The sequence below is a fragment of the Mixophyes fleayi genome, unplaced genomic scaffold (assembly GCF_038048845.1).
Source record: "Mixophyes fleayi isolate aMixFle1 unplaced genomic scaffold, aMixFle1.hap1 Scaffold_2799, whole genome shotgun sequence".
NCBI lineage: Eukaryota > Metazoa > Chordata > Amphibia > Anura > Limnodynastidae > Mixophyes > Mixophyes fleayi.
The window spans coordinates 1-23,069 of NW_027446865.1; the positions used below are offsets into that span (position 1 = coordinate 1).

The 23,069-nt window shown below is 43.7% G+C and overlaps 1 protein-coding gene across 1 annotated transcript in view; it reads right to left on the bottom strand.

The window, feature by feature from the left end:
- Positions 1 to 1,818: 1,818 nt before the first annotated feature.
- The window catches only part of LOC142126960 (prolyl 4-hydroxylase subunit alpha-2-like), a gene marked incomplete at its 3' end in the record, with an annotated part of 32,311 nt that continues 11,060 nt past the window's right edge, over positions 1,819 to 23,069 (bottom strand). The window contains exon 4 of the mRNA XM_075194290.1: positions 1,819 to 1,956. Within this exon, the coding sequence (XP_075050391.1) occupies positions 1,819 to 1,956 (138 nt within the window). The remainder of the gene's footprint in view (positions 1,957 to 23,069) is intronic.

The following is a 23,069-nucleotide window of genomic DNA, read 5'->3' on the forward strand; positions in this document are numbered from 1 at the left end:
TTAGTTTGAGAACTACATATTGTCTAAAAGACTCATTCCGGTTTTGTTTTTAAAGGGTTGTGAGAAAATGCCCTAATACTATAAATAGACCTTGCGCAAGAGCTAAGCTCATTGCGTATCGGAGCTTCTAGCTAGTAGCTGTTTGCAGCGGTCCAGCTGGTTTTTTTTTCTTTCAAAACAGAAGAATCGTGGATCTTACAATATGGGGCCCTCCTGGCTGAAGACAAGAAGACTTCAATCAACAAGGGGCCCTCCTGGCTGAAGACTTCAATCAACAAGGCTTTGGGCCCAAGAAGAACTGAAGAGATTTCAAGCAGGACTTTTGGATAAAAATACTTTGGTGACATTACAAGCATGGACTTTGAGAATTACAAATTTATTTTGGACTTTGGTGACAGTCATTTTTGGATTAAAAGCTGCTGACAAAAGAAGAAAACTTGGGAATTTATTATTTTTAATAAAAATATATGGTGTAAATGTGGGTCTTTACTGTGGGTTTATTATTTTTATTAAATGTTAGTGGTTTTAATGAGGGTGTTGTGATTTTGTAAACATTTTGTTTAGTGGAGCTACAGGTCCCAGCAAGCAGTCGGTGTCATGGCATGTTGGCACTTGTGGTTCTCCAAGTGCCAACATGCCCTGGCTGCCATGGGTATGCTGATTCTTGTAGTTATACAAGTATCAGCATGCCCACACTATTTATTGCACCCGGGCTGGCTGGGACTTGTAGCTCCACCAAACAAAATGGCGTTTCTTTGGTTTTTTTTCATCTATAATCTCCGTTATTATCCTACACCCACCGCCCAGGGGTGTAGGAAGAGCCCTAGTGCTATCAGCACTGGGCTGGATGTCCCTAGATGGGGGGCCCGCTCGTTTTTTTCGGCGGACCCCACTCTTTAGGGAATCCAGCCCATTGCTGAACAGCCTGGGGTTGGTTGTCATTATGGCAGGGGGACCCCTGCCGCGTGTCCCCCTGCTATAGTGCCACCAACCCCGGCTGGTTTGCCTAGTGCTGGTTCCGTGAAAATAGGGGGAACCCCACGCAATTTTTTTCCCCAATTTTCACGGAATCAGCAGTAGGCTGGCAGCACTAGGGTTAAAACTGAATAGAAGGGGGACCCCACACTTTTTTTTTTTTTAAATTTTGATCTATTTTTTACTGTTTTGACAGCTGCCAGGACCTCTGGCTGTAGGACAGGCAGTGTAACAGTGATGTGTTTATACAACACACTGCTAGCAAGCAGCGGGTTATATCTAGCATGTTTAAAAAAAAAAAACTCTCCTGAGTTTACTTAATCACAGCTTGATACATTTGAGACTTGTATAGCTGGAGTGGCAAACAGTCGGGAGTTTGATCTCTATCGATTTTGGAAATAGCGATTTTGACAGAAGCACAACTCTGGCGATTTTACATGAAATCTCAAGCTTCATACATCTGCAAGTTTCAACTCTCCCGAGAAAATCGCTGAATTTGCAAAATCGGACCTTGATACATTTACCCCCTGAAGTCAGAAGCAGCCATTGGTATAAAAGAGAGAAAACAGATTGAAGAAAGGGAATCCTAATGCAGTGATGAAAATTATAAACATGTTTTTTTCATTTAGTATTAGTAAGCATTCCCACAAAAAAAAAAAAAAAAAAAAAACACCAAAAAATATAATAAAGCAAATGTGGCTAGAATATTCGTGCATGTATGGGCATCCCATAAAACTAGAGAGTATTTACTTAGACATTTTCTTAAATAAATATAAGAACGTGCATCCTTAGATATTACTAAAAATGCCAAGTATCATTTCAGAAGTATTAGGTTGCACAAACCTGGCAAATGTCCTTTTGCAAAGACGTCTGGATCAAGTCTGTATGTGTCTTGGAGACGCATTAACGCTTTGGCTGCTCCAGTTTCATCTTCTTCACTTGGAAAGAATTCTCTCTGCATAGTGAGGTTTGCTATAAAGCCTAATCCCAAACAGAAATACAGTGATGAGTCACACACATGGACAACGTGGCTAGCTGCATTGTCTGTATAAAAAAAACAAAACTACAGATATAGTAAGTAATGACATAAGCGGAACAAGTCTAATAAATTACAGTGCTTCAGAAAAACTGGCACATTTCCAAACACGGATTTCAACGTTAGAGAGCCTTCATGTTGGATTATTTTACAGCAGTGTTTATGTGGGAATTTATAGTTGACATCTTCTACTTAAAATCACATTGGACTTTTTAAAACATCAAAGAGAAATAAAAATAGTGCTACAAAGTTAACATATACAAATTCCTTTCCTTTATTTTAGCCCAAGCTAGCACTTTTTTTCACCTGCAGCTGAAGCACTCTAATCCGACACAGGAACATCATTCTCCATTCATAGCTATGTCTGACTGAAAGAGCTTGTAACAGCTTTTTAACCCAACTTTTCTTTTCTTTATAAAAAATATGCCATTGATAAACAGTAGTGTTGTGTGACACATGCCATATGTTAAGACTTGTTGAAGGATTTTGCTATTATATAAATAATACTCTTGTGGAGAAATAAATGGATACAAAGGTAGTGTAACTGTATTATGTAGTATCAATTGGTATTGTCCTTAGAAGGACAAAATCCTTGGCATACATGTCATCAAATATGCAGACCCAGCAGTAAAGTATCTAAAATCATTAAATTTGATGATTACTATGAATTTAGAGACATACCAATGTATGAGGAGAGGCCTAAGCCTAGGGCAGCAGGCTGCTCCTTTAGTTCCTACCAGTTGGTAGTATTTCAGTATATATGTTTTCTTATTTTATACTTCTATTGTGGGAAGGATACTATGTGATGGGGCACACATGCATATAAGCAATTAAAAAAAAGAACATCTGACCTTAATGTACAAAATACCTGGGTTTCTCTAGATGACATTGTTTGCAAATTTCCTCCTCTTAGACCACTGTTTTTTTAGTTTTTTCAAGTCAGACACGTCCTTACTTCCTGTCCCCCTGCGGATTCCCTGAGGCATCTAACCTCATTTGAATCAATTTATCTAAAATACCCCACAAGCAAGGGTTGATCTATATGATATACAGTACAATCTACTTGTGGTGGTTATACTTGACTCTCAGGGCAGACATGATCGGGATTGGGAGAAGAATCCAGGACCACCCCATGAAGAATTTTGCCAGGAGGTGGTTTGGGATGGAATTGCCACCAGTTCAAATCAAAGAAACTCGTATCAAAGAAACTGCTTATATGCTCTATAGTAGGTGATATTCTATCCCTGAAAAACTAAAATGTTCCCAATCTCTTAACCACATTGCTTTTGGAATTGTGGCAACAAAGGCACTCTTCCACATCCGGTGGACTTGCCCCTTATTACACTTTTCGGGAGAAAATTCCACTCCATCATTAACTCACTTTCAGACCACCCAATACCCAAAGACCACTATATCTTTCAGCTCCCTCATTCCCCTCAAGACGTAGACAAGCAAACAACTAAACTGGAATCTCATATTCTAACAGCTGCCAAAACGCAATTAGCTAAGAACTGGAAGCAACAAGGACCCCCCTAGCTCTGCCCTCAAAAATTACATCTAGCACATGCATGGAAAGCATCACCTATTGCTTCCATAAAAAACAAGCTAACTTTGATGCCATATGGGCCTCCTGGTATTTCCGAGAAAACCGTCCTGGCCACAGACAAATAAGGGTGCCAACACCTATTTAGCTTTCTCCTAGCAAATGCCTATCTGTACAAGTCCACTTCTGGGTCTTTTTCATAGTCATATGAACTGGGAGCATTCATGACGTGTAAGCCACCTCATTCTATTAAGATGTTTGGTACTGTCCAAGGCCCTAAACTTTTGTACTTGATATATATTGTTGGAATTGATTTTGAACTGTTGCCTTGCACTGGACCTGTGCCCCCCTCCCCTCTAGTTTGTACCATAAAGAAAATGGGGAAACCTTATTTGTTTTAAAAATATCTATTGTTGTTCTATATGTACATTTTCTTTAACACTAACTTTTAAAAAATAAAAAATGTTTTTAGAACATGGGAAATGCTGGAATTTTGGTTCCTGTGACTCTGCAGAAATTGATATGAGTACAAAGCAGAGGAAGGTAGGAATGAACCATAGAAGTTACTTTTGTCACGCACAACTGCACCTTGATTTGCAGGAAGCAGATAAGTTTGGAAGACAAGATGGCACAGTCTATGGAGATGCAAAAGTTTGCACCATCCAATGGGAGGTGTTGGCTGCATCCAAGGTGTTCCTTGTCAAGGGGTGGAAAGGGCACATTTACTGGGGTGTACCTGCTCTTAATTTTTCCAAAATCTCTAACGGTGTCATATCTATTTTTGTCCTATACTTTTGGAGAGCATTCTGCACCTTCCATAATTTACCATAACAAAAAGTTCTCAAAAGATTAAAAAGGGAGATGCAATTTGCAGTCTCGATTGCCCCACCTGGAGAAATTAAAATTAGCTATAGTTGTGGTACTAAAGTGGTAAGTGTAGTTTCAAGTGCATCTGCAGGATGGCAACGCTATACACATATTAATTTTCTGGGGGCAGTATAAAGTACCATGGAGTGAGTGCACACTTACCCAAGTAACGAAGTAGGTGTGCACTTTTTGTAGTTCATAAATTAAATGACACTTAGCTATCATCAATCTAGTACATTCTAGAAAATTATAACTAGAATTTGACTGGTTGCTGTGGGCAACATATTCACGTTTCCTTTTTAGAAGATTTAGTAAATCTACCCCTTAGTGTCTACATATATTATAAATGGGAGATAAAAACAGAGTAAACACTACGAGCCCAAATCATCAAGGAACGCAAAACGAACATATTGCGCGTTTCCTTTTAAATGCACATATACCGGTTATACGCACGTTCATATTCAACATGGACCCGAACTCAGGATATGTCTGTTGATGAATACGGGTCTAGGTCCGCTCTGCTCTAACAGACAATACACTGTAGAATACGTAAAATACATGTGGAATATCAAGTCATTAAAGAAGAAAGCATGAAAAAAAAAAAATTAATATGTTACCTGTTTTGTCCTTAATGACTATTAAGAACAGAACATAAAAAAATACAATTATTAGCATGTTATTAAAGTCTACTGTGTATAAAATACATTTGTATAGATGCCTCTGATTGCAAACACATGATCTAGCTTGCATACATAGCCGTGATCACTAGTAATCAGCACTTACACCAGCTACAGGTCGGGTGTAAGTGATACGACTGAAAATCACATACCTGTGAACTGGACACTGCTGCGCGTACTCGAGTTGGTCACGCCCTTATTGTACATTGACTACGTGCATACGCCCAGTCCCCTCCCCGTTCCGCCCCTGAAATTGTAGGCTGTAGTAAGGGTCCTTTGCGCTTGAAGATGAATTAGACATTGCTACATTCTCTGGCATATGGTTCATTTCTGGGCACACAGAGCGATTTTACGCAAAATATGGCGCGCATCTTAATTTACGTTCCTTAATGATTCAGGCCCACAAAGTCTTAAAGTTTAGGCTCACCTCTCCAGATTTATAAAAAAGAGGATTTATGTACTTACGTTAAATCCGTTTCTCCGATTCCGTCTGGGGGACACTGCTTACCATGGGTTGTGGAGGGGATCAATGCTTATCAATGCTTCTAAGCAGACAAGGGTTTAGGTTAATGTCGCACAGGGCTATAAAACGCCAGCATGTTGTAGCTATAAATGTAGGTAAGACCTGATTCATTATGGAACATAAATGCCAATACGTTTTCTCCTTCATCCGGTCTGGGGGACACTGCTTACCATGGGTTGTGGAGGGGAGCTTGGGAGTTGGCACCTAACTAGTTAATTTAGTACTGCTGGCAAACTCCTTCCCTCTACAAACCCCCTGCCTCTTCCTGTCCAGTTAGTTTTAACAAGCCCAAGATAAAAAAGGGCAGTCACACAAGAACACACAGAACAAAAACAGAAGGGAGGGATCGCAGTGTCCCCCAGACGGAATCAGAGAAACGGATTTAACGTAAGTACATAAATCCTCTTTTCTCCTTCATCCGGTCTGGGGGACACTGCTTACCATGGGGACGTTCTAAAGCAGCCCCCTAAGGGTGGGAATACTCTGAAAGCCCTGCTCGTAAAGCACTACGAGCAAAATTTGCATCCGCAGAGGCAAATATATTAAACTGGTAAAATTTGGTAAAGGTGTGGACAGAGGACCAGGTGGCTGCCCTGCAAAGCTGGTCCGCAGAAGCTCCATTCCTTGCTGCCCACGAGGCCCCCACCGATCTGGTGGAATGGGCCGTAAGTCTCTCCGTCACAGCACGGCTAGCATTAATATAAGCTTGCCTGATGGTAGACGTAATCCATCTGGCGATGGATTGTTTTGAGGCTGGCCAGCCTCTCTTATTAGCGTCATAAAGAACAAACAGTGAGTCAGTCCGTCTAATCTGGGAAGTTCTTTTAACATAAATGCAGAGAGCTCTAACCACATCCAACTTTTTCATCGATTGCTGATCCGTATGAGAAGTGGATGAGAAAACCGGAACAATTATTTCCTGGTTTAGATGAAAAGCCGAAACTACCTTTGGCACAAAGGAAGGAAGGGTTCTTAACACCGCTCTGTCCTCGTGGAACACCAAATAAGGTTCCCGACAGGACAGGGCTCCTAATTCAGAAACTCTGCGAGCAGAGGCAATAGCCAGAAGAAAAAGGACCTTCCAGGTCAAACACTTCAAATTCGCCTTTTTCAAAGGCTCGAAGGGGGGTCCCTTGAGCATGTCCAGAACCAGATTGAGATTCCATGGAGCTGTAGGAGGGACATAAGGAGGCTGTATATGGAGAACTCCTTGGAAAAAAGTCCTAATGTCTGGTAAGTCAGCCAACTTCGTATGGAAAAATATCGAAAGGGCTGAAACCTGAACCTTTAAGGAGCCTAATCTAAGGCCTGCTTCTAAGCCATGCTGAAGGAAAGCTAACAAGCGAGGGAGGCGAAAGGAGGACGAGTGGTATGTCCTACTTTCACACCATCTAATATATGCCTTCCAAATCCGGTGATAGATGCGAGATGACACTGGTTTCCTAGCTCGCATCAACGTTTGAATTACACTGAAAGAAAACCCTCTAGCCCTCCAAAGGCTGGCTTCAACAGCCATGCCGTTAAATTGAGCTGATGTAAATTCTGGTGATGGAATGGACCTTGAAGAAGAAGGTCGTGACGATACGGAAGGTGGAATCCCGGACCTTCCGCCATAGATATTATTTCTGCGAACCACACACGCCGTGGCCAGAAGGGGGCTACCAGAATTACTGGTAGGGAACCCTGTCGAACTCGTCTGAGGACGCGAGTAAGCATGGGGATCGGAGGAAACAGATATCCCATCCTGAATTCCCATGACATCGTCAGGATGTCCATTGCCGCCGCTAGGGGATCTCTTACCCTTGTGCAGAACCTGTGGACCTTTTTGTTGTGTCTGGAAGCCATGAGGTCTATGTCTGGAAGACCCCACCTGTGAACCAGAGATTGGAAGACTTCCGGGTGAAGTGACCACTCCCCCGGCATCATCTGGTTTCGACATAGATAGTCCGCCTCCCAGTTTTCTATTCCTGGAATGAAAACTGCTGATATTGCCGGAACATATAGCTCTGCCCAAACCAATATTTGGGCTGCGATATCCATCGCCGCTGCCCTCCTGGTTCCTCCTTGTCTGTTGACATATGCCACGGCTGTGGCATTTTCGGACTGGATACGGACTGGGTGGCCCTGAAGAAGGGATTGTGCTCCCTGAAGGGCTAGAAGAATGGCCTTCAATTCCAATACATTTATTGGGAGAGCCGACTCCTGAACCGACCAACATCCCTGGAGCCGGAGGTGCAGGACCACCGCCCCCCAACCTTTGAGGCTGGCGTCCGTCGTGGCTATGATCCACGACCAAGGTGCGAAGGATCTGCCCACATTCAAGTGATCCTGGCACATCCACCACTGAAGAGATGCTCTCGCCCTCTTGGATAGAGAAATCTTTTGAAGATCTAGGCGTAGGTGTGAACCTGACCACTTCGACAATAGGTCCCACTGGAAACATCGAGAATGAGCTCGACCGAAGGGAATGGTCTCGAAGGAGGCCACCATCTTTCCCAGTAGCCTCATGCACAAGAGCATTGAGGGTCTGGGAGAAGACAGAACCTGGGAGGTTACCTTCTGAATAGAGGTGATCTTCTCTACTGGGAGAAATATCCTTTGTTTGCTGGTGTCCATGATGAGTCCCAGGAACACCATGCGCTGACACGGAACCAACTGGGATTTCCTTAAATTTATCAGCCATCCGTGGCCCTCGAGAACCGCTTGGGTGAGGGATAGGTGATAGCTTAGGCAACTCTCTGAGGATGCCTTGATTAGCAGGTCGTCCAAATAAGGAACGATCTGTACACCCTGCAGGTGAAGACATGCTGCCATCACTGACATAATCTTTGTGAAGACCCTTGGCGCTGTTGATAGGCCAAAGGGGAGGGCCCGAAACTGATCGTGAACTGATCCCACCAAAAATCTGAGAAGGGACTGATGGTGGATCCAAATGGGAATATGGAGACACGCGTCCTTTATATCTATGGACGCTATGAACTGATCTTTCTCTAGGCCGTTTATCACTGACCTTAGAGATTCCATCCGAAACTTGTCCACCCTTAAGTGAACATTGAGGCCCTTTAGATTTAAGATAGGGCGAAAGGAGCCGTCCGGCTTCGGGACTAGGAATAGGTTGGAATAAAACCCTGTTCCTATCTGGCAATCTGGAACCTTGGCGATGACCCTCTGAGCTAGAAGAGAAGCTACACAATCCTGTATAGCCTGTCTTTTTACTGGATTTCGAGGAAAGAGGGGCCTGGAAGTAACGGCGTGGAGCCGGGCCTGAAAGGTCTATTTTGTACCCCTCTGAAATAATTCCCCGAATCCAAGGATCTTGGGAAGACGCTGCCCACTGTTCGTAAAACAGAGACAGACGTCCCCCCACAGGCACCCCCTGCAATACAGGGTGGTCGTCAGGACGCAGGCTTCTCCTGAGATTTAGGGGCCTGGCGTTTGGATGCAAACGAGGACCTCCCTCTGGTAGAGGAGCCTCTGGAATTGGATTGCCTGCCTCTAAAGGGCTGTCCCCTATGGGGAGAGGCCCCACGAAAGGAGCTACCCCTCGGGGCGCGGCTCCTGCTAGCATAGACTGGCAAGGACGTGCTCTTGCCCCCCGTGGCCTGGGAAATAAGGGTATCTAATTCCGGGCCGAACAAACCTGCAGCCGAGAAGGGGATAATTTCAACGGACCTTTTCGATTCCGCATCACCCTCCCAGGATTTCAACCAAAGCGTCCTTCTGGCTGAAATGGAGGCCGTCTGAATGGAAGAGGAGACTGCCGCTGAGTTCTGGGCTGCTTCATAAATAAACCCCGAAGCCTCCTTTAGGTGTAAGGCTAGGGGAAGAAATTCGGAGTCCTGTAAGGCCTCAGCTAGCTGGTCTGCCCATGCCTCCATGGCTCTAGCCACCCAGGCCGAGGCGAATGTGGGTCTAAAGGCAGAACCCGCAGCTGCAAATATGGATTTGAGCTGTGATTCAACCTTGCGGTCATTGGCGTCCGGCAGGGACGCTGAACCCGGGGCTGGGAGTAAAGTATGTTTTGCTAAGCGAGCAATGGGAATGTCCACCTTGGGAATACTTTCCCAGCGAGCCACTTCTTCTTCCTGTAAGGGATACAGGGAAGAGAACCTCTTGGGGATAGAAAATCTTTTATCGGGATGTTTCCATGCCCCTTCAGCGATATCTCTAAGTTCCGCGGAGGGAGGAAAACGGCTGGCCTTCCTCTTGGCCTTTTTAAAGAGACTTCTGTCTCTGGGGGTTACATCTTCCGGTTTCGGGAGATCCAACGCCTGTCTTACCGCTAAAACCAAATCGTTTACAAATTGGCCCTTAGACACTTCTCCCTGCTCAGGGGAATGACCTTGGTCAGTGTCCGAAAAAATTTCCCCTTCTTCTTCAGACTCCGCCTCAGAATCTGAGAGGGTCAATAGGGGATTAACATATCTAGGCCTCTTTCTTTTAGCAGGCGGGGTACTAGAGGGGTCAAGTAGCTGGTTAAGCTTATTCAGCCCTCTGATAAAAGCTGTAGACCATGCTGGTTCTGTAGCAACCAGGGCTGGGTCAGTCTGTAATGAGGATGGTCCCGGCAAACTCAAAGCACTAGAACCTGAGGAAGCCGGGGTTCTGACTGTAAACTTGCATTACTAGCCACAGAAGTGGCCACAGTAGTCAGCAACTGGTTAGACTGAAGGACCATTTGAGCTAAAGAGCTAACCGACTGCGTAAGGGAGGTAACCCAGGCCGGTTCCACAGACGGTGGGACTGAAACCTGCGGTATCTGTGCAGTGGAAGCCTCTGCTTCGCATGTCGTGCAGAGCGCCAACGGGTCCCTCTGAGCACTAGGTAATTTAACATTACATTTTGAACATGTGAAATATTTTGGCATAGGGCCTTTTCCCTTATCTGTCATATTTATAAAGGAAGGCACACCAAGCACACAGAGTAATAAAAAATCTAGCTGAATATACAGATAGATAGTTAATATAGAGAGAGAGTAAATAAGCAATGAAAAACAGAGCAATACCAAGTAAACAACTGATATATTCTAAAAGTTGTACTTGAAATAGTAAACACCATAAATATCAATGGCTAGTAGGAGGCTATAATAGTATACCTGCTAGCCCAGTATAACCACATCAGATATGTGTGTAAATAAAGGTGATACTTAGCCAAAGGCCACCCTGGGGAGCAGATCTGACAGCAGTCTGTGCTTTCTCCTCAGCTCTGTTCCTTTTCCCGGGCTTGTGCTGGCGCCAAAAGACCTGGGAAGGACCATCTCTCTCTCTGAAGGAAGGGGGGAACTCTATGTATTAGCTCCCCCTTCCTGTAGTTCTTTTTCCCATGTCTTCTCCTTCTTCTTCAAAAGAACTATCATAATAGTGGCAGAGTGGTGGAGACCTCTAGGACAGAGGTCTCCGCAGCGGAAGGTATCCGACGCCCCCCTCCTATGACTGAGGGGGGAATCTTGGTTTAGCCCCTTCTCCTCGGCGCTTCTGCCGAAATCCAAGATGGCCACCGCCATCTTCATTACCCGATAACCAGCGCTCTATGCCTGTAATGGCAGCGCCGGTTATCAGGGAGGCTATGGGAGTGCAGCGGTCCATGAGACCACTTGTCACTGCCTTCAATCAGGCACCTTGTCTTCAGCCCCTGTCAGTGAGAACCGCTGGCTCTCAGCTGACAGGGGAATGCCTGCGCTGCCAAGCTGTGAGTGTGTTCTCTATATTAGAACACACTCCAGCGCTGCCACCTAAAAAAGTAAAGGAAAAAAAAAAAAATTTTAAACATTAAACTAAGCAGTAAAAAATAAGGCTGCCCAACTCCAGGGCACCTAAAAAAAAACTGGACAGGAAGAGGCAGGGGGTTTGTAGAGGGGAGGGGTTTGCCAGCAGTACTAAATTAACTAGTTAGGTGCCAACTCCCAAGCTCCCCTCCACAACCCATGGTAAGCAGTGTCCCCCAGACCGGATGAAGGAGAAAACGTATTGGCATTTATGTTCCATAATGAATCAGGTCTTACCTACATTTATAGCTACAACATGCTGGCGTTTTATAGCCCTGTGCGACATTAACCTAAACCCTTGTCTGCTTAGAAGCATTGATAAGAGGATTTATCCATTCATATTGATATAACAAAAAAGAGAAGAAAAATAGTAAGAACAATATGGGGATTGAGGATATTGAAATACAGAAATAATGTACTACTATTAAAAAATATGAATTAGAATAAACCAGAAGTGGAGCGCCTTTCTACGTGCAGATTTATTTACTACATCCACTTTCCAAATGCCACAGTTCATTGGAAAGCAATAGTCTCGACTGTGGAAAATATCCAAGTCTGATCATGTCTAAAAGTTCAAGAACAAAACAAATTCGGCACTTGCACAGCGCCCTTACAGCTTGCAGATATATTGAAGCATTATTACACCCCAGGATATTTCATATATTTCTATAGAGTGTGTTACTTCAACAGATCTATATCATACTTGCCAACTCTCCCGGAATGTCCGGGAGACTCCCGCATTTTGTGAGAGTCTCCCGGACTCCCGGGCGAGTGTGGCAATCTCCCGAATTCTGCCCACTTCACTAGGAAGTGCCCCACTTCCTAGTGAAGTGGGCAGAATTAGATCCCAAACGCCGCGATTCCCGGTGAATCGCGGCGTTTGGCCCCGCCCCCGCTGTCAAATGACGCAATTTGCGTCATGACGTCACAGGGGGCGGGGCCGAAATGACGCGATTTCGGCCACCCCGCCCCTTCACGCCCCCCTCCACTGGCTGGCTCCCGGAAGGGAGCTGAAGAAAGTAGGTAAGTATGATCTATATCTATATCGGTCACTGGTGTTAAAGTTTATACAAAAATAACACTAGTAATAAATTGCTTTGGAAATATAAAACATGCAACCTGTCTTGCAAGAGCAATTATAATGAGGATATTTATATATATATATATATATATATATATATATATATATATATATATAATGTGACATGATGATCATGTTCATTGCAACCTTAGAACTAGTATTTCTCCATAGAACCACAGGAAAGAAAAATATATCTAGACATTGTGAATAGACACAGGCAAATAACTATATGTACACTTTCTGTGCTCTAATCCATTTTCTGTGCTCTAATCCAGAGTGGAGATGCATAGATACTTTTAACATGATTCCACTTGGTCCCATAATTGTTGGTTTTTTCTTGGGAGGGGGGGGGGGGGGTCCTTGATATCTTGATATGCAATACCATCTACATTCAATTCATTCTGCCTTTACTGTGGTCCTAGAAGAAAGGCACTTGTGGTCTCTGCTAAATCCCATAAACTATATTGGCACATTTTTTGTTTTGGTTCCACTACATCTGTCTTATATTTGAGCCATGCAGAGTTTGCATCCCACTGTAAATTAGGTCTATAAACAATACAGGTCAAACAGTACACAGTGGTAAATTTTACATAGCATGAATTTAAAGTATGTAAAACAGACCCATTAACATTACACATGGATCAAGTTAATCTTGGGTGTAAACAGCAATTAAATGCGGTCATACTGCTTCACATTTACAGATCAGCTTTCATTATACTGGCAGCAAAACACAGCTGAAATGTCAGATATTATTCTGGAGGTAAAAGAGTGGCAGATGAAGGAAGATTCCAGCTCATTCCCTGCAGAACATGTTCTAACTTTTGGCTGATTACTAGGAACTGTGAGTAACAACTAAAACAGACACAGCCCGCAGAAAAAACATGCACTGTGTCTATGTGAAAGTAATTACTGTTACAGCAAGGTCAGCCAAAAGGAGCCGAAACATGCATGCTTGTCTAGTATTAAAACCCCTGCAGAAAACCTAACCTAAGAAAAACTAGAAATAGCTGTTTGAAGTTTAGAAACTGCACAATAAATATTAGGAGAATGTCCCCTTCAATTTCCATATAAAGTTTGTACAATAAATAGGAGCAATGTCATGCTTTACTGTGGGTATTGAATAGAGATGGGCGGGCTCGGTTCCCCGAGATCCGAATTCATCCGAATTTAGCCTATCCGAGTACTGAGCCATGCACGCTCGGTACTCTCCCGCCTGTTTGGAATCGAAATCGAGGCAAAACGTCATTGTGATGTATTCGTATTTCTGAGCTCAATTCTCGCGAGATTTGAAAAGCATAAATACCAGCCTCCACAGCAATCCATCGCCATTTGACAGAGGGAGAAAGCAGGGTTAGGTCACACAGGCTATATCAGCGCAAGGACACAGCAGTAATTGGACACATTATTGTTTCTATTCAATACCATTCTAATCTTAATACCAGTTGTTACAGCAGTAAGAGGAGGATAGAGGAGGGTTTTTGTTCAATTTCTGGCACTACAAGTGCTTTTGGGGGTGTCCCATATTCCCCAGTGTTGTACTGTAATTTTTCTGGCTGTCAAAAGTAATATTTCTCATTAGTAAAAAAAACAATTTGTAGCACTACAAAGTGCTTTGGCCTCATTATAATGGATTCAAAGCAGTCCACATATGAGCAGAATCAGCAACCAGGTTCTGTCACCAGTCCTGATGGTAGTGTTCCCAGTACGTCATCTGGGAAAGGCGATGTCAAACTACATAGTCGTTTGAAATCAGGCAAAAAAAACACACACAAAAAAAATTACCTTGTTGAAGCAAAAAAGAAGTGTACCTGAGGAAAAGTTAACTGCCGATAAAAAAAAAATTGCCAACCTGCCATTCTACACACGCAGTGGCAAAGAGAGAATGAGGCCTTCGCCTTTCTCTATTAGTGGCAGATCCAAAAATGTTACCGAGCCTTCTTCTTGTACGGTCACTCGTGACCAAGCAAGACCAAGTAATTTGGAGTCTACAAGTGGTGCACAACTACTGTTACGCGTCAAAGCCGAGCTGCAAGATAACATTAAGGCATTAGAGGATAATGTTTGCTCTGAATCACAAATGACACCAATCCCTGTGGAGAGTCCATCCAACAGTGGTATGTCTAATCATGAGCATTCTCTTAGTGTACCCATAAAGAAGGGCCCTTTCAGCAGTTCTGCTGATGTGTGCCTGGACAGCCCGAGTGTAGACGGTGATACACAAATTCAGGATGCCACTTTGGAAATAGAAGAGGATGAGGGGGAGATTTCTGTAGGCGACGAGGGCGCTAATGAGGATGTTGATGAGGTTGTTTGTGTAAGTCCTGCACCAGTGGCAGCAGTTCTGGCACGTGACAAGAAAAAGGCCATTGTCATGCCTGGCCATAAAACAAAAAAATCCAGTTCTTATGTGTGTGGAATTATTTCTACCCCAATCCAGACAACAATTGTATAGCCATTTGTAGTGTATGTCAAGCCACAGTCAGTCGAGGAAGGGACCTTAACCATCTTGGAACCTCGACTATGTTACGCCATTTGACGAGAGTTCATGGCAAAGTGTTGGGAAAAGCTGAAAGTTCTTCCAAAAAAATTACAAGTACTCCATCATCAGCTAAGACCCTCCGCTCACCAACATCCCGACGGCTACAAAATACACCCACCACACCATCCTCATCAATATCCTCAGTAGCGCTCGGAGTTAGACCTGCATCCCACTTATTAAGGCTGGATGACTCCTGCACTATTATTGATTCCTCTGAAGAAAGTGTTAGTCCCACTACTGCTGCTGTTGCTGGGGGTGAATCGTCAGCCCAGAGGAAGGCCAAGAAAAATAACAGTCCTACATATCAACAATTAACTGGGAAACAATCATTTGCTAGGGGAAGCAAATATGACAGCAGTCACCCAGTTACCAAGCGAATCACAGACGCCATGGCTGCCATGCTAGTGGACAAGTGGAGGTGGTCAAATGAAAGACTATATGATTGTGACAGCCCACTGGGTTGGCCATTCACCTTCACCAGCAGGAACAGCAGCAGCATGTACACCACTACGTAACATTTGTCACAAGAAGGCCACTCTTTGTATCACCGGATTCACTAACAGGCATACAGCTGACAATTTGTTACGCAAACTAAGAGATGTGATTGATACATGGCTTCTACCACATGGACTCTCCCCAGGATATGTCATTTCTGATAACGCCAACAATATAGTGCGAGCATTACAGCTGGGTGATATCCATCACATTCCGTTTTGCTCACACCATCAACTTGGTGTTGCAGAGCTTCCTACGAAATAACCGTGAGGTGCAGGAGATGCCCGTAAGATTTCGGGCCATTTCAGGCATTCGGCCACAGCATGTAGGAGATTGCAGCAGCTCCAAGAGCAGTTTAACTTGCCCTGCCACCAACTTAAGCAAGAGGTGGTAACTAGGTGGAATTCCACCCTGTCAATGCTTCAGAGGATAGAGGAACAGCACAAAGCCATCCAAGCGTATTGCACAAGCCATGACATTGGGAAAGGAGGGGGCATGTATTTCAGTCTTGCACAGTGGGGAATCCTTTCATTCTTGTGCAAGGTGCTGAAACAATTTGAAGTTGTGACGTGTGAAGTGAGTGCAGATTCTGCTAGTTTGAGCCAGAGTCATTCTGCAAAGTATGTTGGCCTTGTCGATCAAGCACTTAATTCGCTTCCAAATGATCCTCGAGTTATTAAGATCTTGAACTCGGATCAGTACGTTTTGGCCACTGTGCTTGATCCAAGGTTTAATACCAACATTGAGTCTTTGCTTCAAAATGAACGAGATGTGAACTTTTGCAAGGCGCTATTGCTCAGCAGGTTGTCCGCTGAACTGGGCCTTGGCTTGACGATGTGTCCTCCTTCAGTTTCTCAAGCAGCTGCTGCTCGTAAAAAATTTAATTTTCTAAAATGAAGCAAGGAAGACGCAGAGGGCAGACCAGTTTAATATCTGGGCTGGTTTGAAGGATTTTTCAAAAAAAATGTGTGACCTTGCCCATAATATGAGCATTAACATGCAAAGGATGGTGGATGATTATTTTCAAGAGGTAATAGATATGGAAATGTCAGACAGTCCCTTTTCTTACTGGGAAGAAAAGCAGGCCATTTGGAAACCCATGTACAAACTTGCTTTGCAATACTTAAGCTGCCCACCCTCCAGTGTGTACTCTGAACGAGTGTTCAGCACAGCAGGGAACTTAGTCAGTGATCGCCGTAGAAGGTTACTTCCCAAAAATGTGGAGAAAATGATGTTTATATAAATGAACTATGATCTATAAGGCCTTCACCATCCAAGACATCCAAGCACTGGCTGTTCTCTAATGGCGGATTCAAGAGGCGATGAATTGATAGTCTGTGATGATGACGTACACACTGATGAGGGTGAGGATGAAGCTGAAGATGATGACGATAACATCTTTTTAAAACTTTCTATGTAAGTGTAGGGTGCAATCTACCCCCAAAGAGGAAAGGGACTTGGGGCATTTCCATATCACGTACTGTCTTGAAAGGCTGCTGTTTGGGCAATTTCTCCTTAAGGGTAGGGTGTCATACACAGAGTGACCCCAAACTGTCTTTGTCCATTTCTCTTAATATTCTACAGTCTATGATGGCTGAATTTTTTTGTATTTTCTACAACTGGAGGGGGGCCTAGAGAGACAGAAACCAAACTGCCTTTGTCCATTTCTTTACATATTTAACTATAAGTGTAGGGTGTAATATACATCCAAAGACGATGGCTGCATTGTCAATATGCATAGATGGAGAGGAAGACAATCTGGTTTGTGTATAGAATTAATGAAGGCCTACCAGGAATTAAACTGTTTTTTGGATAATTTATAAGCTTTACAATTACATTACTCATCCAAGAAACAGGTGGAGCACTAAATTTGGTTATTTTAGGCCCAAAAACATTGATTTTTAAACAAAATAGCAAAACAAAACCAAACAAAACCAAAACCAAAACACGCAATGACGGTTTGGCAAAACCAAAACACGACGGTAATCCAGATCCAAAACCAAAACCAAAACACGGGGGTCAGTGAGCATCTCTAGTATTGAATACCATAAAACAACTATAAGGATGTATTTTCCCTATTTATTTTTAATACAGCAGCATCTGGAGACTGAGTTTTAGAAATACAGACATCCCAAGACTCACTTTTCCAGTGCAAAAGCTGTCACTGTGCCAGGAGAAGTGGGCACAATGAAGCTGTACTCTACCTTGATATTTAAAGACTATAGAATGTTTATAGCGTGTAGAGAATGAAGGCAATGCATGTTCTCAATCGAAAATATGGAATGAAAGCGGACATGTTGCTTTAAGAAAAACTGAACTGTTCTTATACAGAAATCATCTTTGCTCTCAAATGATCAAGACAATGAAAAAGGAAAGTTGAGTGGGAGCAAGTCTACAGATACATAGTCACCTACTGTATATTAATAGGCAGCATTTGATATACTAGCTAAACAATGTATTAAATGATTAATTTCCTCCCAGAACCCTAACATTTTGCATGAAGCATATTTTTTTGTTAAATAGGCAACAAGAATTCTAAGATCTAGTGGAGATTATGGCTGATCTTTGGAATGCTTTTACTTCTAGAATGCTGCAGTAGAATGGATTACTTTAGTTTATTTTGTTGTCTTAACCTGTAGCAGCTGTTGAATGTTTCTTAACCTTCTTTTAAACTCTGAGGCTATTATGTGAGGCAGTAATTTGTTATGAGAAGGCGTGTCCAATGGGGAAGATGTACGTGCTTGAAGAAAGCACACAGTCTTTATACAGTAACTTCGACAGACCCAGGAAAAAACATTATTCTAAGTAGCCGACAATTAGGGATCCATGCATTATGGCACCACACACTGAAGACAGAAGGGGTCATTGTCACCCGCCGGGTCTTCGGTTCTTCTAAACTAAGACCTGGCTCACTTACCTCCACACCGGCGTCCTCGCTCCTTCACAGCTGGGTGCCATCGTAGATTCGGGTCTGCGAATGCCCAGACCCGACTTCTTCTTAAACACCTCCTCTCTTCCCCTATTGGTCCTCTGACTGCCTCCCAGTACTTAAGGCACATTCCACCTACCTTCAGTGCCTGTTCTTGGTCTTCATTCCTTTTGGAACTAGCTGTGGATACAACCTCCTGGCGTTCTGTCCTGCTGTCCACAGATCTATCAGCTCCATTCCAGTGGTAATATCCTGCAATCCAGAGACCATCGCTTCAACCTCCCAGTGTTCAATCCTGCTATCCGCAGATCATCTCTCCACCTTTCCAGTGGTAACTGGTTGCAGTCCGCAGACCATTGCACCTCCATACCTGAGTTGCTGAATTCCGTCACACTCTCCAGAGGGCCGCGGCATGCGTAGCGGAAGCCCACTAAAACCATACCCTCTTGCGGGGGTCCCTGGAGAAGACCAGCCGCTGCGTTAGACTCTGCGCCTTTTGTGAGTGATGAAGAGTATATAAATAATCTATTATTTTATATATGAACATAACATATAACAGATTCAGCCACAATTGAATGAGCACACTGGCTTTGCACAAAACCTTCCTTTCCCCACTGGAAACATGTGGCTTGTAAATACTTGTAAAATCAGTCTTGGTCAGTAACTAACATATGAATGCTGTGAGCAGTTCCCGTGGAAGGTAATCTTCGCCCACAAGAAAGTGTTTACACATGATTCAAGGAAAAAGCTCTTTCTTCTGTGCCTGCCCACAGACTGATGAGACATAAGGCCATATCTCCTAGGTGGACATGCAGGGAAGCGAGTTACCTCATGGCATCCACAGGCCCTGGCTAGTAGGAATGATGGAGTTTTTGTATGGAATCAATGAAAGGGGAGTGAGACTGGATACATAAATGTTGTAATGTGTTGTTTAATGGAAGATGGTCGAATCTAGACGCATATGTGTAGAGTATATGAGAATGAATGATCATTTGGCGTTAGTAATATGGAAGTTTAATTGAAGGTACAGCTGGTAAATGTGTACGGAATTGCCTGCTTTAGTGCAAAAGTTATTTTGAGATTGTGTTAGTTTTAAAAGTTAGACCTCGGTTTGGTATGGATAGTGTTAACTGCATGCCTTTTAATAATGTTGCAATGCTGTGTAGTTATAACATAGGTAATGGTATGGTGCTAGTCTGATTTGTATGTGATTGTGTAGTCTAATAAGAGCTGGGCCCTGTTGCCATGAAAGCTGCATTGGAAGTGAATTGGGCCATTACGAGCACATGTACAAGATGGCTGACAGGGGACTCCTGTAATGCTGTTCAATTCTTGGAATTCCTGTTGTGTTTGAGATAGATTGTTGGTTTAAATGGAAGCATTAGTGTTATACATAGTCCTGTGTGGTTTTGTGTTGGTTTAATATTGTAATGGAGTTTTGTATGGAAATAGTTTGCTTTATGCAGTTTATTGTAAATGCATAGTAAGTGATTGGATTGTTCAGGAAGTGGTCACATGGTTAAATATAACATTTTGTTAGACTGTTGGTTTAAAGGGAAAGTAGAGGAAATGGGAAGCCTGTAAAATGGCTGCCATCTAGAAACTCATGTGAAGGGAATGTGGATAGTGTATACTGGCTGTTGGACTTTGAAAGAGATATGTGAGATGAATCGAGTGTGTCTGTGTGTTCTCCCTCCCCCCAGGTCAGATTGGTCTTCCCCCTCTTCCCCCTGCAACACACACAATGCATTTACACACCTGGCACAATAGGTATAGCTTAAAACACACACACACGCACACACACCCCCCTTTAGACAATAGTTAGTTAAAATACACACACAATGACTTGGATATTTATAGAACAGGCAATAAATGTAATATATGGCACCAAAATCTATACTTTGTGTAAAATATTGTTACGCTGTTTACTGTTTTATAATACATACATAAGTTTGACAATTAGAATGTTAATAAAATACAACACATTTTAAATGAAACTATATTTTGTGCATAGTATTTATTGAAGATATGAGCATAAGCTATTATATGAATATTGATCCTGTGGGTTTAAGGGAATATAAGAATTATATTTCTTAGGTTAATCTAGAAGTACCTTTGCAAGGAGTTGGTTGACGGTAATAGTCATATATAACGGTATTAAATGGTCATCCATACATTTGCTAGATTATTAAGGAGATTAAAACCCCATAATTAACGTAGAAATCTTTTTACAGTGAGTAACAGCTAAATTGGCAGGATCAGGGTCCGTGATTCCTAGTTATCTGTGACCGTAAGAACATGCGATGACGGACCCCGTCACGAAACCTTCAGCGAAAGACCCAATGCAACACCTGGTCGCTCGAGTGGAACAACAGGATGCCATTCAGCAGCAATTATTACAGTGCTTCCAATCTCTGGTTACTCGGGTGGACTCCCTGCAAACGGCAGCTTCTGCTCCACCCCCTGCACAAAACCTCCCTGTGGTTCCTCAGGTCTCTGAGCACTTCTCTGCAGTGGCTCCCTCTACTTTACAATTGCCTTCTCCCTCCAAATTTAATGGGGATCAGAAGTCCTGTCCGGGCTTCCTTAATCAATGTTCCATCCACTTCGAACTCCAACCTCAAAATTTTCCAACTCATCGCTCCAAGGTGGCATATATTATATCATTAATCTCCGGACAGGCTCTGGCATGGGCCTCTCTCCTTTGGGAAAGAGACGATCCGCTATTAAATGAAAGTGCTGCCTTCATAGCCACATTCCGGAGAACATTCGATAAACCCGGTCGGGTCACTGTAGCATCCTTCGGCTACGTCAGGGGTCACGCTCCGTAGCGCAGCATGTGATCCAGTTTCGCACTTTATCCTCGGAACTTCAGTGGAATAATGAAGCGCTGATGGCTACCTTCTGGCAAGGACTATCGGATAAAATCAAAGATGCTCTGGCCTCACAGGAGTTACCGTCCACCCTGGATACCTTAATTTCCTTGTGTAACCGCATTGACCTGAGGTTCCGGGAGAGAACTTCGGAGAAGGAATCTTCTCTACACTCACCTGTCAGGCTGGCACCCTGCTTTCAACACCCTCTTCCTCCGGTGTAGCCCATGGAGTTAGGTCGTTCACGATTAACGTCTGAGGAGCGAGAGCGTCGCTTAAAGAATACATTATGTATCCATTGTGCCGATCGTGGTCGTATGCTTAACTCTTGCCCTAAAAGGTCGGGAACGTGAGGCCCTAACCTGTTCTGGGGATGTCAGGCTGGGTTCTTTGGAATCTTTCCCAATCTGTTCGGACTCTAAGATTTGCTCCTTTCCTGTCACCATCTCCACCCCTGCTGGCCCTCTGACATCCTGCGCGCTGCTGAACTCTGGAGCTGCAGGCAACTTCATTTCCCACTCTAGTCGCCTGGAGGTCCCTACCTTTTATTCCTCTCGAGAGAGCCATCATCATCACAGCTATTGATGGATCATGAATTCCCAACGGAATCATCTCAGAACGTACCACTCCCCTCTCACTCCAAGTAGGGGCGTTGCATCGGGAACAAATCTCCCTTTTGGTTCTTCATTCTGCTACCAGCCCTCTCATTCTGAGTCTATCCTGGCTCCAACTCCAATCACCACAAATAGATTGGAGTTTGCCTCAAGTTCTATCTTGGGGGCCTGTTTGCACCAGAGATGTCTTTCCCGAGTTCTTCCTGTTAAACTGGTTAGCACGTCTCAGAGCATTCCTCCGTCCGGTCTTCCTGTCCAGTACTCTCCCTGGTACGTAAAGACAGAACATTAGGGCCCTGCCATATCCATTAAGAATCGTTACCCAATTCCCTTAATCACGGAACTATTTGATCGCATCAGGGGAGCCCAAATTTTCACCAAACTGGATCTCCGCGGTGCCTACAATCTTATTACGATCAATACTGGAGATGAGTGGAAGACAGCCTTCAACACCCGGGACGGACACTGTGAATATCTTGTTATGCCGTTTGGTTTGTGTAACGCCCCAGCTGTCTTACAAGGTTTCGTGAACGAGATCTTCCAGGACTTACTCTACGTTTGTGTGGTTGTCTATCTGGATGACATCTTGATTTTTTCTGTAAATTGGAGAAATGCTCCTTTGAACACCCACAAATTCCCTTCCTGTGCTACCTGGTGTCCGGCCTTGGTCTTGAGATGGAGACCGAGAAAGTGAGAGCTGTCTTTCAACGGTCTTAAAGCGATCCAGCGCTTTTTGGGCTTCGCCAACTATTATCAGTGTTTCATTCAAGGGTTCTCCACCATCGTTGCGCCCAAAGTTGCCTTTACTCGCAAAGGCTCTAACAGTAAGCAATGGCTTCCTGACGCTCTACAAGCCTTCCAACTTCTCAAAGAAGCATTCTCCACTGCTCCCATACTTCAACAACCCGACATTTCGCTTCCTTTTTTCCTTGAAGTTGACGCCTCCAATATCGGTATAGGGGCTATACTGTCTCAAAAGTCAGTACAGAACAAGCTCCATCCCTGTGCCTTTTACTCCCAGAGTCTACTGCCGGCTAAGAAAAACTATACTATTGGTGACAAGGAGCTGCTGGCTATGAAGGTGGCTTTGGAAGAATGGAGATACCTATTGGAGGGAGCTTGCAATCCTATTACCAACTTAAAGACCATAAAA